At 41.8% G+C, this 21560-nt stretch overlaps 1 protein-coding gene across 7 annotated transcripts in view; it reads left to right on the forward strand.

Moving 5' to 3' along the window:
- tmem266 (transmembrane protein 266) overlaps positions 1 to 21560 on the forward strand; it is a 59885-nt gene that overhangs the window by 558 nt on the left and 37767 nt on the right. For 3 of the 7 annotated variants that reach the window (XM_088340233.1, XM_088340240.1, XM_088340235.1), the window contains exons 2-3: positions 3079 to 3176; positions 19323 to 19520. In XM_088340233.1, the coding sequence (XP_088196359.1) occupies positions 3163 to 3176; positions 19323 to 19520 (212 nt within the window). In that variant the 5' untranslated portion in view covers positions 3079 to 3162. Of the gene's footprint in view, positions 1 to 30; positions 167 to 3078; positions 3177 to 19322; positions 19521 to 21560 lie in introns of those variants that run through there. The other 4 variants (XM_088340237.1, XM_088340239.1, XM_088340234.1 and 1 more) reach the window with 3 other exon arrangements.

The following is a 21560-nucleotide window of genomic DNA, read 5'->3' on the forward strand; positions in this document are numbered from 1 at the left end:
ACATGGCAGCCTTTTAGACGTCCATCTCCATGATGGAGCACCTCTAGGAATGAGTGGAAGCGACTGAAGGAAGAGATGGAAGTTCAAAGTTGTTTCTCTTATTGATAATATCACCTATTGCTATTGGATCACTTTGAGAGCGCGCACGCGTCCGAAAGAAGCAAATGTATGTGTCTCTTATTTAATTAAAACGTTAACCCATCATTGGCAGCTAGTGCGTCATTATTAGGTTTAAGGTTCACCAAACGCTTTTCATCATTTCAAGCCAATTCTAAGCAAATGCCACCTATGTGTTAAATATGTTTTTTGGATGGTATAAACCCCAGCCCCTGAGTTAAGCTTTGGAGTTGGGACTTACACCTTCATTTATAGAGTTTGCACATTCTCACCATGTTAACATGGGATTACTTCGGGTAATTTGGTTTCTCTGCTAAATCAAAAAAGAAGCATGATGGATTAAATCAGGACTCATAATTGTCCATGGGTAAAAATCTGAATGTAACTGCTTGTTTTCTTACCTTGACCTTTGTCTAAATTCACCAGCGTACATGATGTGTATTAAATATTTGGATTGTGCCTTCTAAATCACTAGTAACAAATACAAGCCAACAATAAATAAAATACGAATAGAATTATAGTAATCTGCAACACGCAAAATAAGTAATAGAGTAGCATTCTGTATGGTAATTGTACCTTATCAGCCACCATGCATGTATCCAATATAAATATTTACTTCATTTTTCTTTCAACCCTAAAATTTGCTGGATTAAAAATAACCCAACATGGGTTATAAATAACCACTGCAGTGTTGAGTGTGTAGATACTTCTTAAGAAACAGTCGGAAAAAAAGGTGCAGAGTAATCTTTTTTTCTGTGGAATCAATGCTTCTTTTACTTTTGGACGGCCAGTTTATTTCCCTTGTAAAGGATGCCCTTTTTGTGGATAACATGCATTTGTGGTATGAGCAGCACAACTGATGTGAAATGAGCCAAATCTTGACTGTCTGAGCTTAACATTATTCTTCAGTTGCTGTTGACACGTGTTAGTTTGGCGTTCTTCTGTGAATAGTATTATCTGTGATTATATACAGGCTAAACTAGCGTAGGCAATTTCACTGATTCTTACATTGTTATATTATTCTGGGACAGAATTCCCACCCTGGTTCATACATGCTGAGTCAGGTTGCAGTCAGCACATTGACACTCATTACGAAGACTCATCAACATTACTTACATTGTGGAACATTGCAATTGTATTATTGCACAACACAAAGATGTTATGATTAGTCATTGTCTTGTTAAAATTTACTCTGTTAACTCTGTAATATGTTAGTCCGAACAAATAATAATAGTAAGTGTAATACTAATGAGTACCAAATGAAAGGATGATGATACTGAACATTTTGGGAGCGTGAAAACAAGTCAAAGGGCTTGGATTCAGTACAGCATATAATTTCACATGTTTTGTCCACTTTGAACCACACGAGGGTGCTCTAGCTCTGTGTTGATCATTTCAACCTTGCCCTGTTGTGGTGGTGGGGACATTTTTAGAAGCGGAAAGAGGAAGCGGCTTATCATCAACCTCCAGAGTTGTGGGAGTTATTTCTCGGTAAAAGAGACGCCAAGGATGACGATCTCATTGGATTAAGTGATTTGGAGTGAAACAGATTCTTTGGTACACATGTTCTTTATGCTAGAGTTACTTGAATAACTCTTAATCTGTTGCGTCATTACTGACATAACAGGGCATGTCAATGGTTTGTTTGTGTGTACACCGTACACTTATTTAGCCTGTTGTTCTCCAATTTATATTGACTTTCAAGAAGTCGTATATATTTTTGGTGTTTGACTTTATCAAATACATCTTCCCCAAAAATGTGACTTCACTCCAGGTGCGACATACACATGTTTTTTCCTTCTTCATCATTCATTTTTTGGGCTGGTGCAACTTATAGTCCGGAAATGCTGTACTTTGTTTCTCAATACTAACTACTGGTATAACAACAATAAAAAGATAATGTTTTGAGCACCAAAATACTGACATATAGATATTGCAGTAAGTGCATATAAAAATGTTCATTATGTGATAATGGTTCACTTCTAAAATTTGTACAAGTGCTCTGATATTTAATGTTGCACATGATTTGGCAAAAACATTTATATCACTAATACTTATCTGTGCATATTCGCTATAGTAGCTATCATAAATACAAAAATAATACACACATGCTGATAGAAGGCAAACTACATCCAGTAAATGTTATATTTGGAAAATAACGCCTGTAGAGGTTTTGAGCTGTCAATCAAATTAAATCTGTGTTCACTCACAAACACTCGAGAGTGCAAAAAAAGGCAAAAAAAAGCTTTCTACTAATCAAACTCATTGTAGGTAGAAAAAAGACACAAGTTGTGTTACTCATTCCATAGAAAGTCCAATTATGTTATAATGAGGAATATGAATGCTTATAATATTTCTAGCAAATAGGTTCAGCCGATGGAATATTATAGCGTGGCGCCAAGCGACGAATCATTGGACCTTTTTTTCCTATTGAGCTGTCTACTTTGACGTCATATTTAGCCGTTATCAGCTCGATAACTATCCGCCCAATAATTATCGTCCATTCCAATTAAAAAGATGATGTAGACCTACTTGAAAATTGCCCTGTGTCAACACAACAATTATGCATATTCTTATGCAATTTGTTTGATTCTTCCAGACTCTTCCATTCAAAATGGCTTGCCCCTCAACAGTGTTCAATGGCCTTCTGTCCCGCCGCACAAGGAGTTAGCTAGCATCCCTCGGTACTTGCTATGCAAGAGGTGTGGTGTTCCTCAGCCCCACAGATTCACAGAGCGGAGCGTATATTAAGAGAGATTTAAAATCCATTACAGTTTAGTGCTCCCTGGAAAAATAGTTAAACAGAGCATAGGCAGAGGTGAGAGGAAAGTGCCGTCACTAAGAAGGAAATACAAAGCGAGTGAGCTAAAAACTTTTGAAATAAGTGTTTATGTGGGAATTGGTAATATATATTTAAAATATGTTGCATATTTACGTGATTGTGTCCTGTATTTTCCAAAGGTGTGAAAAGAGGAGCAGAGCCTGGCCACTGTCGTTTCACACCCGGCCTAATTTAGTGTGAACGTACCACTCGAGCTTTTCAACATGAGCAGCCACCAGTAAGTACCCCCAACACGTCTCTCGTGAAATCCCCAATCTCTATTGATGAACACGCTACCTCGTGCACCTCCATCTTGGTGGGTCCTGACCAGCATATGCTCCTTCAAGGAGCCCTGATCAAGGAGGGAGTCGGGCCTCGTCTACTGTATAACGTATCAGTCATCTCCTGTCTGCTGGCACCTCTTAGCATTCATGAGGGATGCTCACTTGTCATCTTGTCTTATTAATAATTACTGTGTGTGTGTGGTCCTGCAGAGAAGCCCTGCATTCTGATGACAGCCATGCTTGGTGCTAAGGAAAGGTAGAATAGGGGAGGGCAAGGCGGTGTGGAATGGAACGGAATTGAGTGGGGAGGGGTGGTGAATCCAAAATGGGTTCAGTCAGCTGTAATCTCCGGTTAAAGGCGCAGGGTGCTGAGAAGAGTCGTTAGCACAACGTTGGTGCTGTGGCCAATCATCTTTAAGTAGATAATAGCGGGGAGGTGATGACGGGTGACGAGTGTGGTGCAGTCAGGTCCACAACTTGTAAGTGAGCTGATGGAAGGGAAAGTTTTGATGTTGACAATTTAAGTTCAGGTTTATACTAACACAGATTTTTTGGGACAGAAAGTCCCTTGAAATAGAGCATCCCATTTGTGACGTGTTCTGTTTTTTACCAGTTGAGTATCTGCCTCAGCTACCTTAACGTCAGAACCAGAACAGGCAGTAGCCCCAAATGCGTAACGTTTCACGCAAAGCTTTATTGGAGAATCGAGGAAGTCAGGCGCGGGGAAACAAACAACAGCGATTCGGTGCTCGCTGGGCAGGAGGAGCAGGAAGCCCTCATGAACGAAGCGTGGTCGGAGATCAGAAGCAAGTTGGGCAGCTGGGACGGGAGAAAAGAGCGTGGTCGGAGATCGGTACAAGTCAGGTAACCAGAGACGATCGGGAAGCCAGGGGCGGACGAGCAGAAAACAGGACAGGACGGGACAGAATGGAGCCAGAGTCAAGAATTGCTTGCCATGCATGTGCGGAGGTTCGCTGATGGACTAACAAGGAGTGAATGAGAATGATGTGTTTAAATAGGGGGAGAAATAATTGGTGAACAAGTGGCAACTGGGGCTAAACGAGTGAGCGCAGGTGAGAGCAAATGGCAAATCATAACACTGAATATATTTTACATTAAAAATGCAAGACATTCAGTGTTTTTATTTCAGAAGCACCTCAAATTCAATGTATTGAAATGTATTCTATGTAAGATAGCTGATTGTCAATACATTTGGAAAAGAACAAAACACCACTATCCAAAACTTGATTTTAAGTCAACACATCTTTTACTATTGACAACTACAGTGGTTTGAACAAGTATTTATCCCTTTTGGAATTTCGCCCATTTTTGCATAAAATCACCATCAAATGTCATCATTGGTAAACTCACACAGATGCAAAAACAATTTCTGCTTATACTTAAACTACCATAAACATGTATAGGTTTCCATACTTTCAATATGATAGCATGCAAGCAATGACGGGGGGAGGCTTAAGTAATGAATCGTCACATATGTTTTTTTTGTGCCAGACACAAATTTAGTTAAACACCCTTTAGTGCTAAGATAAATTTCCCTGTTGGTTGTCAGACAAATGTATTACTTGAAGCTGTATCATATACATTTATTCTTTTATTTAACAAATGAAGTGTATTGGAGTCACACATTATGTGCTTTGAGTGTGCCAAAAACAAGCATTGTTTTCTTCCATGCTGAAAAAAAACCCCATATTTTCTATCTTGGAAACGCATGCTGCCATCTAATTTTCTGAATAGAAGCTTCTATTTCATCCTTGTTGGGAAAATAACCTTGTCTTCTTCACTGAAAACGAGTTTCATCTTCTTGTATACTGGAAACCAATGTATTTTTATTCTATACTGGCGAAAAAATACATTTTTTGCCGTGAAGCGCGTGTTGTTGTCTTCTATTCTGAATAACAGCTCCCTCTTCTTTGTGGAAAACTAGCATCTTCTTTTACACTGAAAACTTAGTGCCAGCTTATTGTAAGTCGGAATACAACAAATTTTGCTTTTAAGACAAAAATAACACTCCTCTTTTCCTATTCTTAAAACTGGGTTTTTTTCTTCATTTCTGCAAAAAATACATTATCTTAAACCGTGCCGATATCTAGCAAAGTCTAAATCTGTTCCGAAAGATTTTACAGTCTGCAATTTTTTTTCTATTCCAACTGATGCGTATGCATTGTGTTCCTTTTAAAACAAAGTATTTTATAATCTGGAGACAGAACTGGAGTAGTATTGGAACTGAGTAAGCGTGTGGATAAGAGAGTACTTGTTTGGTTTGGACACATGGAGAGGATGGATGAGGAACGAATGATACAGAAGATCTACAGAGCAGAAGTATATGGAAAGAGACCAAGAGGAAGGCCACGAATGACGTGGATGGATGGTGTTATGAGTGCACTGCAGGAAAGATGTCAAAAAATGGTGGACACTAGAGCTCTTGTTGGTGATAAGAATGAGTGGAGAGGTGTTGTAAAAGGATAGTGGGATGTTTGGACACGTTCTAAGGGATGGGCAGGGCACCCGTATGATGCGGCAGGGGTAAACCAGTAAAAGCTGTTGGGCCCTACTGTTGAACAAAATAATGTGTTGTGTCACCCTGACCCGAGTGACATGGCCGCTTTCTTCTGTCCGGTTTGATCTGGAGGGACGAAAGCATGACCAACTTAGGTGCCGAGGTGCCTAACTTGTTTGGGTGTTTGGGCATTTGGGTTGGCCATGGTCCAAAAATGTTTGTGTGTGATTTTTTTGCTATTTTTTTCCCTTTTTTATTTTCTTTGTTATTGTATGTGTTTGTCTTGCTGTCGGTCATCCCTCTTGAGGGTTATGACCAAGGTAGATAAATAGATCGATAGATAGATTTTATAATTTAGATTTTAACGGTGCCCAACTTTGCGGAGTTGCATCAGCAGAGTTGGAACGCAATACTTGTCGGGACATCAGTGGTCTTTTTAGAGTAACAGACATGTGTAACAAATGCCTATTAAACTGTCTTTACATCTGAAAATTGTTGTAAAGGCAAAATGTTGATAGATTTTTATTCTATCTAACGAGTCAGTGCGTTATGCCATTGTTTCTTTTCTCCAAGCATCTTTATTTTGAGTTGATGATAATATTTTTCTTCTATCTCGAAGCTCCTGTCCTGTTTTCAAGGTATCCTCATTTTTCACGCCAGCCTTTTTAAAAAAAACACGTGCGTGTGCCATTGTTCTTTGGTTAACAATAAATTGTGCAAAGAGTACAGGTCAGGGCAACGTTGCTGTGATCCTGCAAGTAATGTACTCTGGCCGGGAGCTTGTTTCTGATCTACTACTGGGAAGTGTGGCCTGTCCCCGTGTAATTGATTTGATACATTTGTCTTGGTTTGCTGATGATATCAAGACGGTGAATTGACCGCTTCAAGCAGCAGCCAACTGTCTGGATGCAAACTTATTGGGCAGAGTGGCGGCGTTCCAGACAGCCAACTGGAAATACGGCCACTCTTAGCACTCAGTAACAATGATGCTGATGGCCTTTTTCAATTGTAAGTGAAAAGCAAGAGTTTTAAAAAGAGCACCTGTACAGGTGATTGCCAAGGCTCAAACAAATTGTCACGTCCAATTAAGGATCTGAAGTTATTAATTGCCACGGCAATCTAAAAACATTTGCGTAAAATATCAGCCAAGATTGTGACAAAATCGGACTACTTGGGTTGATTCGAGCCAACGTCCTGTGTGGTTTTACAAAAACGACCCCACAAGTATTGTATAATATTTTCAGGTTTCCTTGTATAAAATAATTCTGTTAAGAAAAGAGTTTTCTAAAAGTAATACCCCCTAAAGTTGGTTTATTTATAAACTAAACAGCTTGCGTCACTTTGTTTAAAACAACCCAAACAATTGGCTAGTTTTTTGTTGAAAATATCCAAATTGACCAAGGTATAGGGTTGATCCCATTTTTGACCCTTGTGACATGTGATGTCGTGATTACCTAAGTGGAGCCACCTGGGGTAATCATCTGGCGCGCTTCCTGATTGGATGGTTTTCCCCACTTAAGCTGTCAGCGTCCAGAGATGGACGTTCGAGTGTAGTCCTCGTATCTCTGAGTGTGACTCCAACACACAAGGTACCCACGAATTCCCTTGCCTGATTCATGCCTGCTTCTCGTTGCCTGACCTATTTCTGTTACGAGTTTTACGATCTACTCTCCCGCCGCGGCCACCGACTTACCCGCTACGTTGCACCTTACGCTCTTCATCACGAAGCTGCCGTTCCGCCCGAAGAGGCTTTCGACCAGCAAGAGCCGACGTCCCAAGCCTGTTCCAACGATCCTTGTCAATAAAAACTCTAAAACTGACGCAATTGGATCCGAGTGTCCGTTCTGGTTCATGACAGAACACTCGAACCATAACATGGATCCAGCGGAAGTTTCCCCTTCCTCCGGAGAATGCGGAAATGCCGAGCAGCAATCCGCGTTTCAGCGCCTACTGCACACTGAAGGCGCTGTACAACAAATAGCCCATGACGTTTCCACCCTGGTTCGGCAAGTACAGCGACACCAGCAATTGTTCGAGCAGCAAAGCAACACTACTCTAGCAGCCCGGCCACAAAATCCGGCTGCGCCCCTTCCCGATCAGTCCGGCACCGGCATTGTTGAACCACGAGTGGGTTCGCCAGAGAGATTCGGTGGAGATCCCGCCCAGATCCGCCCCTTCCTTAAAAATTGCCGACTAATATTTGACTTACAGCCACGCAGCTTTGTGAACGAAAAGACGAAGGTGGCTTATGTAATAAATCATTTGACTGGAAGAGCCCGCCTTTGGGGAACGGCCGAATATGAACGGGGGGCGACAGCATGCACCTCCTTTAGCCTACTGGGCCAGGAGATGATCAAGGTATTTGACTCTGGTTCCTCATCGGTCGACGCCGCCCGTTCGATCATGAACATCCGCCAGGGGAGACGTTCCATTGCCGACTATGCTATCGACTTTCGGACGCTAGTAGCCCAGAGTCACTGGAACGAAGAGGCGCTGGTCGACGCCTACCTCCACAGTTTGTCCGTTTATCTCAAGGATGAATTAGTATCCCACGCTCCTCCGGCAACACTTGACGAAGCTATCGACTTGACCGCCCGGATCGACCGTAGGGTCCAGGCGAGACGCCGAGAGAGGGAAGGTCCCAGCCAATTCGTCACCAGGCAAAGTCAAGAAGTTAGTAAGGTACCGAACCCCTCAACCACGTCCACCACATCTTATGAGATGATGGAGGTGGATCGTACCTCCCTTTCCGTCGAAGAGCGCCAGCGAAGGCGTTCCAAACGGTTATGTTTTTACTGCGGCGGCCAGGGTCATAGGGTGGTCAATTGCCCGTTAAAAGCCAACGCTCGTCGGACATAGGGGACGTCCGATTGAGCTCGGCTTTAGTTTCGTTCCCCAAGACTGATAGACCGGTCCTCCGGGCCAATCTCATTCTTACCGGTTCATCTCAGTCCTTACATGCCCTGATCGATTCTGGCGCTGAAGCAAATATCCTTGATCTGTCCCTCGCACTCAAAATGGGAATACCTGTTAAACCCCTTCCTAATCCAGTATCAGCTCGGGCTTTAGATGGTCACCTGTTAGGCACCGTGTCTCAAATAACTGAACCCATAGAATTACAGTTGTCTGGAAATCACCGAGAGAAGATCCGATTCCATTTACTTCACTCCCCGAGCCAACCCCTCGTTCTAGGTCATCCATGGTTGGTCAAACACAAACCCCATTTCGACTGGCGCACTGGGTCGATACTAGAATGGGGCATGGACTGTCACCAAACCAGTCTGCGAGCCGCTCCTTACCCGGATCACCCTGCTTCCACAAGGGCTCCACCCAATCTGTCCAAGGTCCCAGTCTGTTACCAACACCTACAGGAAGTCTTCAGTAAAGCTAAGGCCTCTTCCCTGCCCCCTCATAGACCTTACGACTGCGTGATTGACCTTCTGCCAGGGTCCGTTCCTCCTCGGGGCCGCCTCTACTCCCTGTCTATTCCTGAGAGGGAGGCCATGGAGGAGTACATTTCCGATGCCTTGGCGGCTGGTATTATTCGGCTCTCCTCTTCCCCAGCGGGGGCGGGGTTCTTCTTTGTGGGAAAGAAGGACGGGTCACTCCGACCCTGTATAGATTATCGAGGGCTTAACGACATCACTGTTAAAAATCGCTATCCCTTGCCACTGCTTGCCTCTGCATTTGAACTTCTACAGGGGGCCACGATCTTCACTAAGCTTGACCTGCGTAACGCCTACCATTTAGTCCGTATCCGGGAGGGAGATGAGTGGAAGACGGCATTCAACACACCCACCGGCCACTACGAGTACCTGGTTATGCCGTTCGGGTTAACCAACGCCCCAGCCGTTTTCCGATCTTTGATTAATGACATTTTACGAGATGTGCTTAATCGCTTTGTATTTGTGTACCTGGACAATATTTTGATTTTTTCGAAGTCCCTCGAAGAGCACCAAAAGCATGTCCAGCTTGTTCTCCGTCGTCTCCTGGAGAACTCTCTATTTGTTAAAGCGGAGAAGTGCGAGTTTCATGCCAAGACGGTTTCGTTCCTGGGCTACATCGTGGCGAAGGGGAGCCTTCAGATGGATCCTGCCAAGGTATCAGCTGTCACCTCTTGGCCTGTCCCGGAGTCTCGCAAGAAACTCCAACAATTCCTTGGATTTGCCAACTTTTACCGGAGGTTCATCAGGAACTACAGTTCGGTGGCAGCTCCCCTCACGTTCCTCACCAGCCCTAAAGAGCCATTCCGGTGGTCCCCCGCGGCCAATGCAGCTTTTAACTGTTTAAAGAACCATTTCTCTACGGCCCCCATACTCCAGGTATCTGACCCCGCACGCCAACTTGTAGTGGAGGTGGACGCCTCAGATGTGGGAGAGGGTGCCATCTTGTCCCAGCGGTCAAACAAGGACCAGAAGATGCACCCGTGCGCCTTCTTTTCCCGGCGGTTGTCCCCGGCCGAACGCAACTACGACGTGGGGGATCGTAAGTTGTTGGCCGTCAAGCTAGCCCTGGAAGAATGGCGGCATTGGTTGGAGGGAGTAATAGTGCCGTTCATAGTTTGGACAGACCACAAGAATTTGGAATATATTAGATCGGCCAAGCGGCTAAACCCCCGCCAGTCACGTTGGTCCCTGTTCTTCACCCGTTTTAACTTTACTCTGTCCTACAGACCCGGATCTCGTAATGTGAAGCCCAACGCCCTCTCCCGGCAATTCCAGAATCCCAATGAGATACCTCAGGGTCCTGCGACGGTTCTTCCGGCTTCCCGTATGGTGGCGGCGGTTTCCTGGGATATTGAATCCCGAGTCAGAGAGGCGCTACCTGATCAAGCGGGTCCCAGCTCCTGTCCCGAGGGTCGACTATTCGTCCCCGAACCCTTACGGTCCGAGGTCCTCCAATGGGGGCACGATTCTCGCCTGTCTTGCCATCCGTGGTCGGCTCGGACCCACAGTTTCTTGTCCCGACGCTTCTGGTGGCCTTCCATGGCCAATGATGTACGGGAATATGTCTCAGCCTGTCAAGTGTGTGCCCAGAACAAAGCCTCTCACCAACGTCCGGCCGGTCTGTTACATCCTCTACCGGTTCCCTGCCGGCCATGGTCCCACATCGCCTTGGACTTTGTGACGGGGTTGCCAGTATCTGAGGGGATGACGACCGTACTTACTATCGTGGACCGGTTCAGTAAGATGGTCCATTTCGTGGCACTACCCAAGCTCCCCTCCGCCAAGGAAACCGCGTTGGTAGTTCAGCAACACGTGTTCCGCGTCCATGGCATCCCTCAGGATGTTGTCTCTGACCGGGGTCCCCAATTCTCGTCCGTTTTTTGGAAGGAGTTCTGTCGTCTGCTGGGTGCCTCAGTTAGCCTCTCATCGGGGTTCCACCCTCAATCCAACGGTCAGTCAGAGCGAGTTAACCAGGATCTGGGAACAGCACTTCGCTGTATGGTCTCTCGTGAACCGTTGTCTTGGGCTCGGCAATTGGCATGGGTGGAGTATGCCCACAATTCTCTGGTTAGCTCCTCCACGGGTATGTCCCCTTTCCAGTGCGTATATGGCTACCAACCTCCTATGTTCCCTAGCCAGGAAGTGGAAGTCTCCTGTCCGTCAGCTACGGCGAACGCACGCCGCTGTTGGCGAACCTGGGCGCATGCCCGGGCCGCACTCCTTCGGGCAGGCAAGGCTCATTCAGTCGGGGCTAATCGACGGAGGAGTCCTGCTCCGAATTACCATGTGGGCCAGAGTGTTTGGCTTTCATCCGCTGATCTACCACTGAGGGTTGAGTCGAGGAAACTGGCTCCTCGATATCTAGGCCCGTTTCCTATTGAGAGGATTATCAACTCCTCAGCAGTCCGTCTCCGCCTACCAAGGTCTATGAGAGTGCACCCCACGTTTCATGTCTCCCGAATCAAGCCCGTCAGCCAGAGCCCGTTAGCACCCATACCACCTCCTCCCTCGGCTCCACGCCTTCTGGACGGGGAACTTATCTACACGGTGCGCCGCCTGCTCCGCTCCCGACGCAGGGGTCGGGGGTTCCAGTACTTGGTCGACTGGGAGGGATACGGTCCGGAGGAGAGATCATGGGTCCCCAGCAGGCAGATCCTGGACCGATCTCTCGTGGCGGAGTTCCATCGACTACATCCAGACCAACCAGCGCCGCACTGTGGTCGTCCTCGTGGGTCCGGCGCTGCTACTCTTCCACCTGCGGACCCACCCGCTGCCGCCCCTCCAGATGCTGACTATGGGGTGTCCGTCCATTCGGAGGAATTCTGAGAGACCTTCTGTGGCTCGTCGGACGACTACTGGACGCACTATTTTGGATTATCGGTGACGTTTTTTTTTTTTTGTTTGTTTGTTTTGTTTGGGGATTACTTGTGACTTGCCTATGACTTTTTGTTCCCTTGGATTACCTGTGTTTCCCTGTGACGTGTCTTGGATTAATTTTTTTTTCCTGGGGGACTTCTGGAGCCGTCCCTTGAGGGGGGTGTTCTGTCGTGATTACCTAAGTGGAGCCACCTGGGGTAATCATCTGGCGCGCTTCCTGATTGGATGGTGTTCCCCACTTAAGCTGTCAGCGTCCAGAGATGGACGTTCGAGTGTACTCCTCGTATCTCTGAGTGTACCTCCAACATACAAGGTACCTACGAATTCCCTTGCCTGATTCATGCCTGCTTCTCGTTGCCTGACCTATTTCTGTTACAAGTTTTACGATCTACTCTCCCGCCCCGGCCACCGACTTACCCGCTACGTTGCACCTTACGCTCTTCATCACGGAGCTGCCGTTCCGCCCGAAGAGGCTTTCGACCAGCAAGAGCCGACGTCCCAAGCCTGTTCCAACGATCCTTGTCAATAAAAACTCTAAAACTGACGCAATTGGATCTGAGTGTCCGTTCTGGTTCATGACATGTGACTACCTCACACTTTTTACTGAGATACTAGTAGATGAGTTAGTAACCATAATTTGTCTTTCATTACATTAGGGCATTTCTAAAAAAATTACTCCACATAAAATCATACACTCAAATATTCAATAAACACCCGTTTCATAGCCAATGTATATTTAGTTGTTTAGATCACCTCATCATGTCCTGTTTGGAGATTTATGAGCCACTCTTACACTCTGTGAGCCAATCACAGATAGTGAGCCCCTCAAATGATCAATTAATTTGCTTTTACCTAAAAAACATGATGTGAAAAATAATAGATGTAATGCAAACATATTAAATTGCTGGTGTGGCTTATTGGACTAGGTCTTGTTTGTTCTTAGGAGTATTCCATAGAATTTTAGTGCTGCCCTTGCTAGCGCCGCTAAAACGAAGCCAAGTGTTGAGATGTGAAGTCGCGTCTCGCAGTGCATGATGGCAAGCGGCCACTCTGCTGGGCTCCGGTCATAATGGCTGCTGGCCCACTCCCTGATTGGCCGGGAATGTGGTTTTGATGCGCTAAACAGTTTGTCTGTCATGACTGATTACAGTCTTAGTTGGCGGTGCCTGGAGGTTCCAAGTCCACACAAGATACTATTTGTGTTTTTTTTAACTGCAATCCCGTCAAGCTCTGTGTATGTATAATCTGCGAATGTTGCAAAGTCAATTGGTATTGTAGGACGATAACGTTCAAGGCAAAGTAACCTTTCCAAGGAGTCCATGAAAACACTTATCAAGAATTAGGTCAAGCAAAGAGGAAAAAAACGATTTTTCTTTCTAGGACTGCTTACATTAACATTTAACAGAAAGGTGCATCTGCTCATCCACCTTCAACGCAACACAGAAAACAAACCAAGACAGTGTCTTTGTCTTGAAATCAATGCCTTTGCTCCACCGTTGAACACGGGAGTTATTCATGTCTCCAAACAGGCAATGCTGGACCATCGCCAAGACACGTGAGACCCCCGTTGTAGGGTGACTTCTCCTTGGTGCCCATTGGTTCAGCTTGTCCTCTCACAACCCCCTCTCGTGTATTTAAATTTCAAAACCTGGTTGGCAGATAAAATGACAGCTGACCTTACAAAGAATATGTGATGAGCCATTGAATGTCATGTGAAAATAAACAGACGTGAGGGAGAGAAGCTTCCACTTAATTGTATGATGTTTTCGGTTCACAGTTTGTTGCAGTGAAAGAAAACCATTATCTGGTTTTTGGATTAGTTATCTGTTTTGTTTTTTGTTAAAGGTGGGCTACTAGAAAAAAAACTAGACCGGCGGTGTCCAGTTTGTCATTATGCAAAACTGAGATTTATTTTCTCAATATTATTATTTTTTTTTATAGAGTAAACCAAGCTTTGTGAAGGGTAGTTTATAAATTGCCATAAATTATCAATTTTATTTTAAAATGTCTAGCTTTTAATGTATTACTTCATAGTTGGACTTTAAAAAGTCTGCGTAGTGAACTGTACGTATATCCTTTACATGCAAACACTACCGCCTTTCGCCCTTTTACAGTTCCCTACCCCTTTTTGCTCTCTTACAATACTTACTACTTTTTCAAATTAAAACAACAACCAAAACCTTGACTCAAGATTAGTATTTTAGTCTGCTTTATCTTGAAGTGAACTAAGTCTTTTTGCGTGAATAAACCTCTCAAATGATCGCAATACATTTCTGATATAGAAGCATGCCACCAATTAACAAGAGGTGAGAACCGACCTAAGGCGACCATCATGAGATTTATCAACAGAAAACGAAAACATGAAATCCTTAAGCAAGGAAAAAAACTAAAAGGGACTAATGTTTATTTAAATGAACACTTAAGCAAAAAAAAAAACTGACATTGCAAGACAGGCTCGATTTTTGAGGAAAACGAACAAAATACAAGGAACTTGGACTTCAAACTGCAGAGTATACATAAAGTTAAACGGCACTCCAGAAGAAGCAAAAATACTTTGGGTCCGAGAAATGCAGGAGCTGGACAGATTTGCCTGAAGTGTAACAATGGCATCCTGGACTGACAATATGGACACCTTTATTACAGATCACAATAAAAAAATCCATCATAATATATTAGGCCATGATTTACCGGAACTGAGCATTGTTGATCACACTGACTCCAATAATTCAAGATTAGATGACTTCGATCCTGACCACAAATTCCCATCAGCTAGCTCAGACAATTGCAAATATTATACTGGAAATGAATACAATACTTTTGTTAAATCTGAAGGCAAATTCTCAATAATACACTTTAACAGTAGAAGTAGGTACACAAATTTTGATGACATCACTGAATACTTACAACAATTTGAGAAACCGTTTAGTGTTATTGCAGTTTCTGAAACGTGGTTCAGTGAGGAAAGGGGTGTAAATTTTGAATTAAATAACCATACTGCACTATCGGCACTATGGTAAAATACTATACGTAGCCATAATACAATACAACTTTTACTTATATCTGTACATTTGAGGAAACTGTGCGGGTCAGATATATCGACATTTCGTTCTGTATACACGTGTACTAGAATGACAATAAAGTAGATCTGAATCTGAAGAATCTGAATCTGAATAATCTGAACTATGTAAATAGAACAAACAAAATAGGAGGTGGAGTAGCTATATATGTGCACAAAAGATTAAAATCGAAAATATTACAAAACATGTCATCTGTCATTGACGATTTACTTGAATATATTACAATAGAAATTATAAATGAAAAAAGGAAAAATATTATAGTCAGTTGTGTGTATAGATCACCGGGCTCAAATCTGGAAACCTTCACAAACTGGGCTGAAAAAACATATTCAACAATAAGCGCCAAAACACTATTCATTTGTGGAGATTTCAACATCGATCTAATGAATCCAAACAACCATAAAAACATTGATGACTATATTAATATGATGTACAGTATGAGTTTGTACCCAACTGTATTAAGGCCTAGTAGATTCACTTCACACAGTGCAACACTCATTGACAATATATTTACAAATAATATGGAATTTACAAACGTCAGCGGGTTACTGGTTTGTGATATTTCTGATCACCTACCAGTATTTACAGTGTATGATGAAAAGGTTACTAGACAAGAATCAATTAAGGATTATGTTTACAAACGAGTTAGAACTGAAGAGACTATTATATCACTCTATGATGACTTAGTTAAACAAAACTGGAATGCTATATATGGTACAGATGATGTGGATCGTGCGTATGACATATTTTTGGAAATATTCACCAACAAGTATAACAAAAATTGCCCAATGAGACAAACTAATATTAAGAATAAATCTGTAAACCATCCATGGATAACTAAGGGTTTACATAATGCTTGTAAGAAAAAAAAAACTTATATAGAAAATGTATTAAACTAAGAACTGAGGAAGCCGAATCCCGATATAAAACGTATAAAAACAAATTGACAGGAATATTAAGAGCAAGCAAGAAATTATACTATACCAATTTATTACATCATAACAAAAGTAATATCAAAGGTATTTGGGATATATTAAATAGTATAATAAAAGGAAAGAATATAAGCAATGCATATCCAAACTATTTTATTGATAAGAACAGTGAAAATTATAATTTAAATCAAGTTGTGGAGAATTTCAATAGTTATTTTGTAAATGTTGGACCAGAGCTCGCTGCAAATATCCCAGAGTGCAGTGGTAAACAATTTGAGTCACTGATAAAAATGAACTCCCAAGACCATGTTTTTATCTGGGGTTACGGAATCAGAAATCTTAAACGTGGTTAACAACTGTAAAAACAAAATGTCTATGGATTGTTTTGACATTGATATGGTACTAGTTAAGCAAATTATAAATAGCATTGTGAAACCATTGACCTACATTTGAAATCTATCATTTCTAACGGGCAAATTTCCAAATCAAATGAAAATAGCAAAAGTTATACCAATATACAAAAATGGGAACAAGCACATTTTTACAAACTATAGACCGGTAACTCTGCTTCCTCGGTTCTCTAAAATATTAGAGAGACTTTACAATAATAGACTAGAACAATTTGTAGATAAACATAAATTGATTAATGAAAGTCAATATGGTTTTAGAGCAAACAGATCAGCAACAATGGCAATTATTGATGCAGTAGAAGAAATCACCCATAGTATAGAAAAGAAGAGATACGCAGTCGGGGTATTTATTGACTTAAAAAAAAGCATTTGATACCATTAATCATAATATACTATTAAAAAAACTGGAAAGATATGGCATCAGGGGAGTGGCTTTGTAATGGATTCAAAGTTATTTGACAGGGAGGAAGCAATATGTAAAAATGGGAGAGTTTTCATCTGAATATTTGGACATCTGTTGTGGAGTACCACAGGGTTCTATCCTGGGACCAAAGCTATTTAATTTATACATTAACGATATTTTTAATGTTTCAAAACTATTGAAAATAGTAATATTTGCAGACGACACTAACATTTTCTATTCAAATGTTAACTATATTGATTTGGTAACATGTATTAATCGCGAACTAATTAACCTAAAAGTATGGATGGATATAAATAAATTATCTTTAAATTTAAATAAAACCAAAGTAATATTCTTTGGTAATCGTAAGGCAAATCAAGATTTAGAAGTAAAAATGGATGGTGTCGCAATAGACATAGTATCAGAAATTAAGTTTTTAGGGGTCATAATAGACAATAAATTAAGTTGGAAAACACACATCAGACACATACAAACTAAGGTATCTAAAAGCATTTCAATAATTAATAAAACCAAATTTCTTCTAAATTATAATGCATTGTATTTATTATATTTTTCTCTCGTTCTGCCATATTTAACATATTGTGCAGAAGTCTGGGGCAATAATTACAAAATTTCACTACAGCCCCTTTTTATCCTTCAAAAACGTGCAATAAGAACCATACACAGGGTAGGATATCGGGATCATACCAAAATTTTATTCATGCAGTCCAAATTATTGAAATTGGATGATTTAATATTTTTTTTCACTTCACAACTGTTATTTAAGGTCAACAAAAACATAGTGCCGGAAAACATACAAAAATTATTCACTCGGAAAGAGGGAAATTATAACTTGAGGGGCTGTGGTGAATTCAAAATCCCAAAGGTGAGAACCACCAGGAAAAGTATGTGTGTGTCTGTGTGTGGAGTCAGACTTTGAAATAATTTGCAAAATGAGATCAAACAATGTCCAACTATCCATGTGTTCAAATTTAAATACAAAAAAGCATTACTGGCAAAATACAGGGATGAAGAAAATGGGATATGAGGGAGATTGGAAATACTGTATTATTACATCAGAACTGTTCTAAGTATTGTGTTTATTTTTATTGTTATTATCACTGGTGCGGCAGTGACATTATGCGCATTATGACGTTGAGGGATGGGTAAGGTGAAGATTAGTGTATAAAATATGTGATTATTGTAACTATTATAATTATTGATATCTGACCTATGTAATAAGTATATCCATGAGATTTTGTTGTATTGGACACAAGAGGAGCTATCTATAAAATGTATTTAATAGGGAAGATAAAGGGGTAGGAAAAATAAGCATCTGCGTCTGACTACCCCTTTTCGAACATGTTATGTGACATTATTTTGTTGTTGACTTATTGTTTTTGTCCTGTTTTTATTTTTATGTTTGAAATAAAAGTATATTTGTAAGAGAAGCTAAAAGTCCCATCCATCTATCTATCTACCCTGGTCATATCCCTCAAGATGGGTGACCGACAGCAAGACAAACACATACAAAAACAAAGGAAATAAAAAGGGAAAAAGGAGCAAAAAAAAAACACACCCAAAAATTGTTGGACCAACCCAAATGCCCTACCTAACACCCAGACAAGTTAAGCATCTTGGCACGCAAGTTGGTCATGCTTTCGTCCCTCCAGATGAAACGGGCCGCGAGAAAGCGTCTGTGTCACTCGCGTCAGGGTGACACAACACACTTTTCTGTTCAAGAGCAGGGCCCGACAGCTTTCACTGGTTTACCCCTGCCGCATCATACAGATGCCCTGCTCATCCCTTAAAACACGTATAAACATCCCACTATCCTTTTACAACACCTCTCCACTCATTCCTATCACCAAGAAGAGCTCTAGCTTCCACTAGATTTAGACCTCTTTCCTGCAGTGCACTCATAACACCATCCATCCACGTCATTCGTGGCCTTCCTCTTGGTCTCCATCTATTTACTTCTGCTCTGTAGATCCTCTTCAACATTCGCTCCTCATCCATTCTCTCCATGTGTCCAAACCAACCGAGTACTCTCTTATCTACACGCTTGCTCAGTTCCACTACTACTCCAGTTCTGGCTCTCACAATTTCATTTCTCGATCCATCCAATCTTGTAGATCTATTCAATCTTGTAGATTGAGAAATGAAATTGTGAGAGACAGAAATGGAGTAGTGGTGGAACTGAGCAAGCGGCTATTTTCTTTACCACTCTAATTTTCACTAAATATAAACATGAATAATGCTATAGGTTTCCTTAATCCTACTTTTACGCCTACAATAAATGACAGCTCTTGTTTTAGCTCTTATTTTACAACTGTGTAATGAATTGAATTCTTAATCGCCAAGGCCACAAGTAGCCTAAAAGTTAAACTGCATTCTCTAATCCTCGCTCTTGCTGTTTTTTTTTTTTTTTTTTTTGGTGTGACAGGGCCCCACCTCGAGCTTTATCCTCTGAGCTGGAGGTGATTTCCCAGACGGTGGAGGAGGAAAACCAGTGTGCTGCCCCAGTTCAACTGGTTAGCTTCACTTACAGAGACTTGCCTCTGGCTGCCTTGGACGTATCGCTCGCTGGATCTCAGCTCATCTCCAACCCGGATGATGACGACAACAGAGAGGGGTACATTTTTTAAAAGTCATCTTTGTTTTAATTATGGCATGTTAATTTTGAAGTTATTTTTTAGCAATGTTGGTAGCAATTTTGCCAAAATAGCTATTATTATTGAATTATTATTATTATTACATTATTTTTAGAATATTCTGTAGTTTATAAATTTGATTCACTCAATGCCTTTATACAACGCAGGTGTTTTAGTTGTTGAATCAGCCTATTTTAACCCAACTTCAAGTAATTACAACATGGTGATAACTAGGGCTGCAACTAATGGTTATTTTAATAGTCGACTATTAATAATCGACTAGTCACCAACTATTGAATTGATTAGTTCAGTAATCTGATAATTTCTTCTTGAATTTAGCATGACATTTATTCAATTTTGTGGAATATGATAAATCCAGCTCCAGACTTTCTGTGCAGAGTTTGTATGTTCTCCCCGTGCTTGCGTGGGTTTCCTCCGGGCACTCCGGTTTCCTCCCACATTCCAAAGACATGCATTTCAGGTGAATTGGCCGGTCCAAATTGTCCCTAGGTGTGAATGAGCGAATGAGTTGTCTGTCCCTGTGTGCCCTGCGATTGGCTGGCAACCAGTTCAGGGTGTCCCCTGCCCACTGCCCAATGATTGCTGGGATGGGCTCCAGCCCCCCCGCGACCCTACTGAGGATAAGCGGTACGGCTAATGAGATGAGATGAGATGATAAACACAAAAACGGGTACAATAAAAACAACACATTTTTTTAACTTACTGCAGATTTGGGGCAGCACGGCAGATGAGTGGTTAGCGTGTCTGTGGAACAGTTCTTAGGTCATGGGTGCATATTCAGCTACAAGCCTTCCTGTGCGGAGTCTGCATGTTCGCCCGGTCCTCACATGGGTTTCCTCCCACATTCCAAAAACATGCGTGGCAGGTTAATGGGTGACTCCAAATTGTCCCTCGGTATTAATGAGCGAGTGAGTTTTTCTGTCTCTGTGTGCCCTACGACTGGCTGGCAACCAGTTCAGGGTGTCCCCTGCCCACTGCCCGAAGATAGGATGGGCTCCAGCCACCCCGCAATTCTACTGAGGATAAGCGGTGCAGATAATGGATAGATAGATGGATACTGCAGATAACAAAAATACAAATTCAAAAACAATTAGGTGCAGTGCTCAGTCAATAGAGACTAAAATTCATAAATAAACCTCTGTCCATTTTTTAAGGACGGGCAAAAAAAATAATACATCAAAATCAGGAAGACACTTTTTATCAAAGTCGATATCTTTAACAGGCTCATTAGCAGCCATGGAAAAGAAAATATAATAACAAATAATATGGGTATTTTTGAAGTGCATTTAGTGGTCAACCGCAAAGTCTGTAACAAAGGTCTTAACGATTCTCAACAGTTTGAAATCTGTTTTAACAACTGACAAATGTTGTTTTTAACTAGTGATGTTTGTTTTTCAGACTGCATGCATTTTTAAAAAATATGTTTGTCAGGCACAGTCTGGCATAACTCTCATGCTCTCTTTTCGCGTATAAAAGTTGCAATCGTGTAATTAATACCATATTGGCTTGAACGTTACTTGAATCTTACCGAGGCAAGTCGGACTCCGTTCAACTGTCAGATATGCTTTTTGAATGTTCATGCGTCACCGAACTACTGCCATGATACAAGGTCTGCTATGCAAACTTTACAAGTAGTATTTTTATTCAATGAGTCCAGGCTAAAAGGTTCCCAAAGTTAGGAAATTTTGGCACATGTACTTGAGGTTGCGAATACTGTAAACGTGATGTTAATGCCACCATTTCTATATGTTTATGACAGAGACTCTATGTGCGACTCTCAGCAGAAATTAAATTAATGTAGAGATGCCTCAGTCTGTTGAAAAAATAAGTCTGGCGACAATAGTCAACAATGAATTCCTTTGTAGATTATTTCTATTATAGATTTTTTTGACGTCGAATGATTGCAGCCCTAGTTATAACATAGTAATAACTTATCAAACTGGTAGCCTTTTGCGCTAATCTATAACAAAAAAAGACTCCTGGCTTTAAAAATGTAAGGG

This window comes from Urocampus carinirostris, chromosome 7 (assembly GCF_059441175.1).
Source record: "Urocampus carinirostris isolate Australia breed hairy pipefish chromosome 7, RoL_Ucar_1.0, whole genome shotgun sequence".
Classification (NCBI taxonomy): Eukaryota; Metazoa; Chordata; class Actinopteri; order Syngnathiformes; family Syngnathidae; genus Urocampus; species Urocampus carinirostris.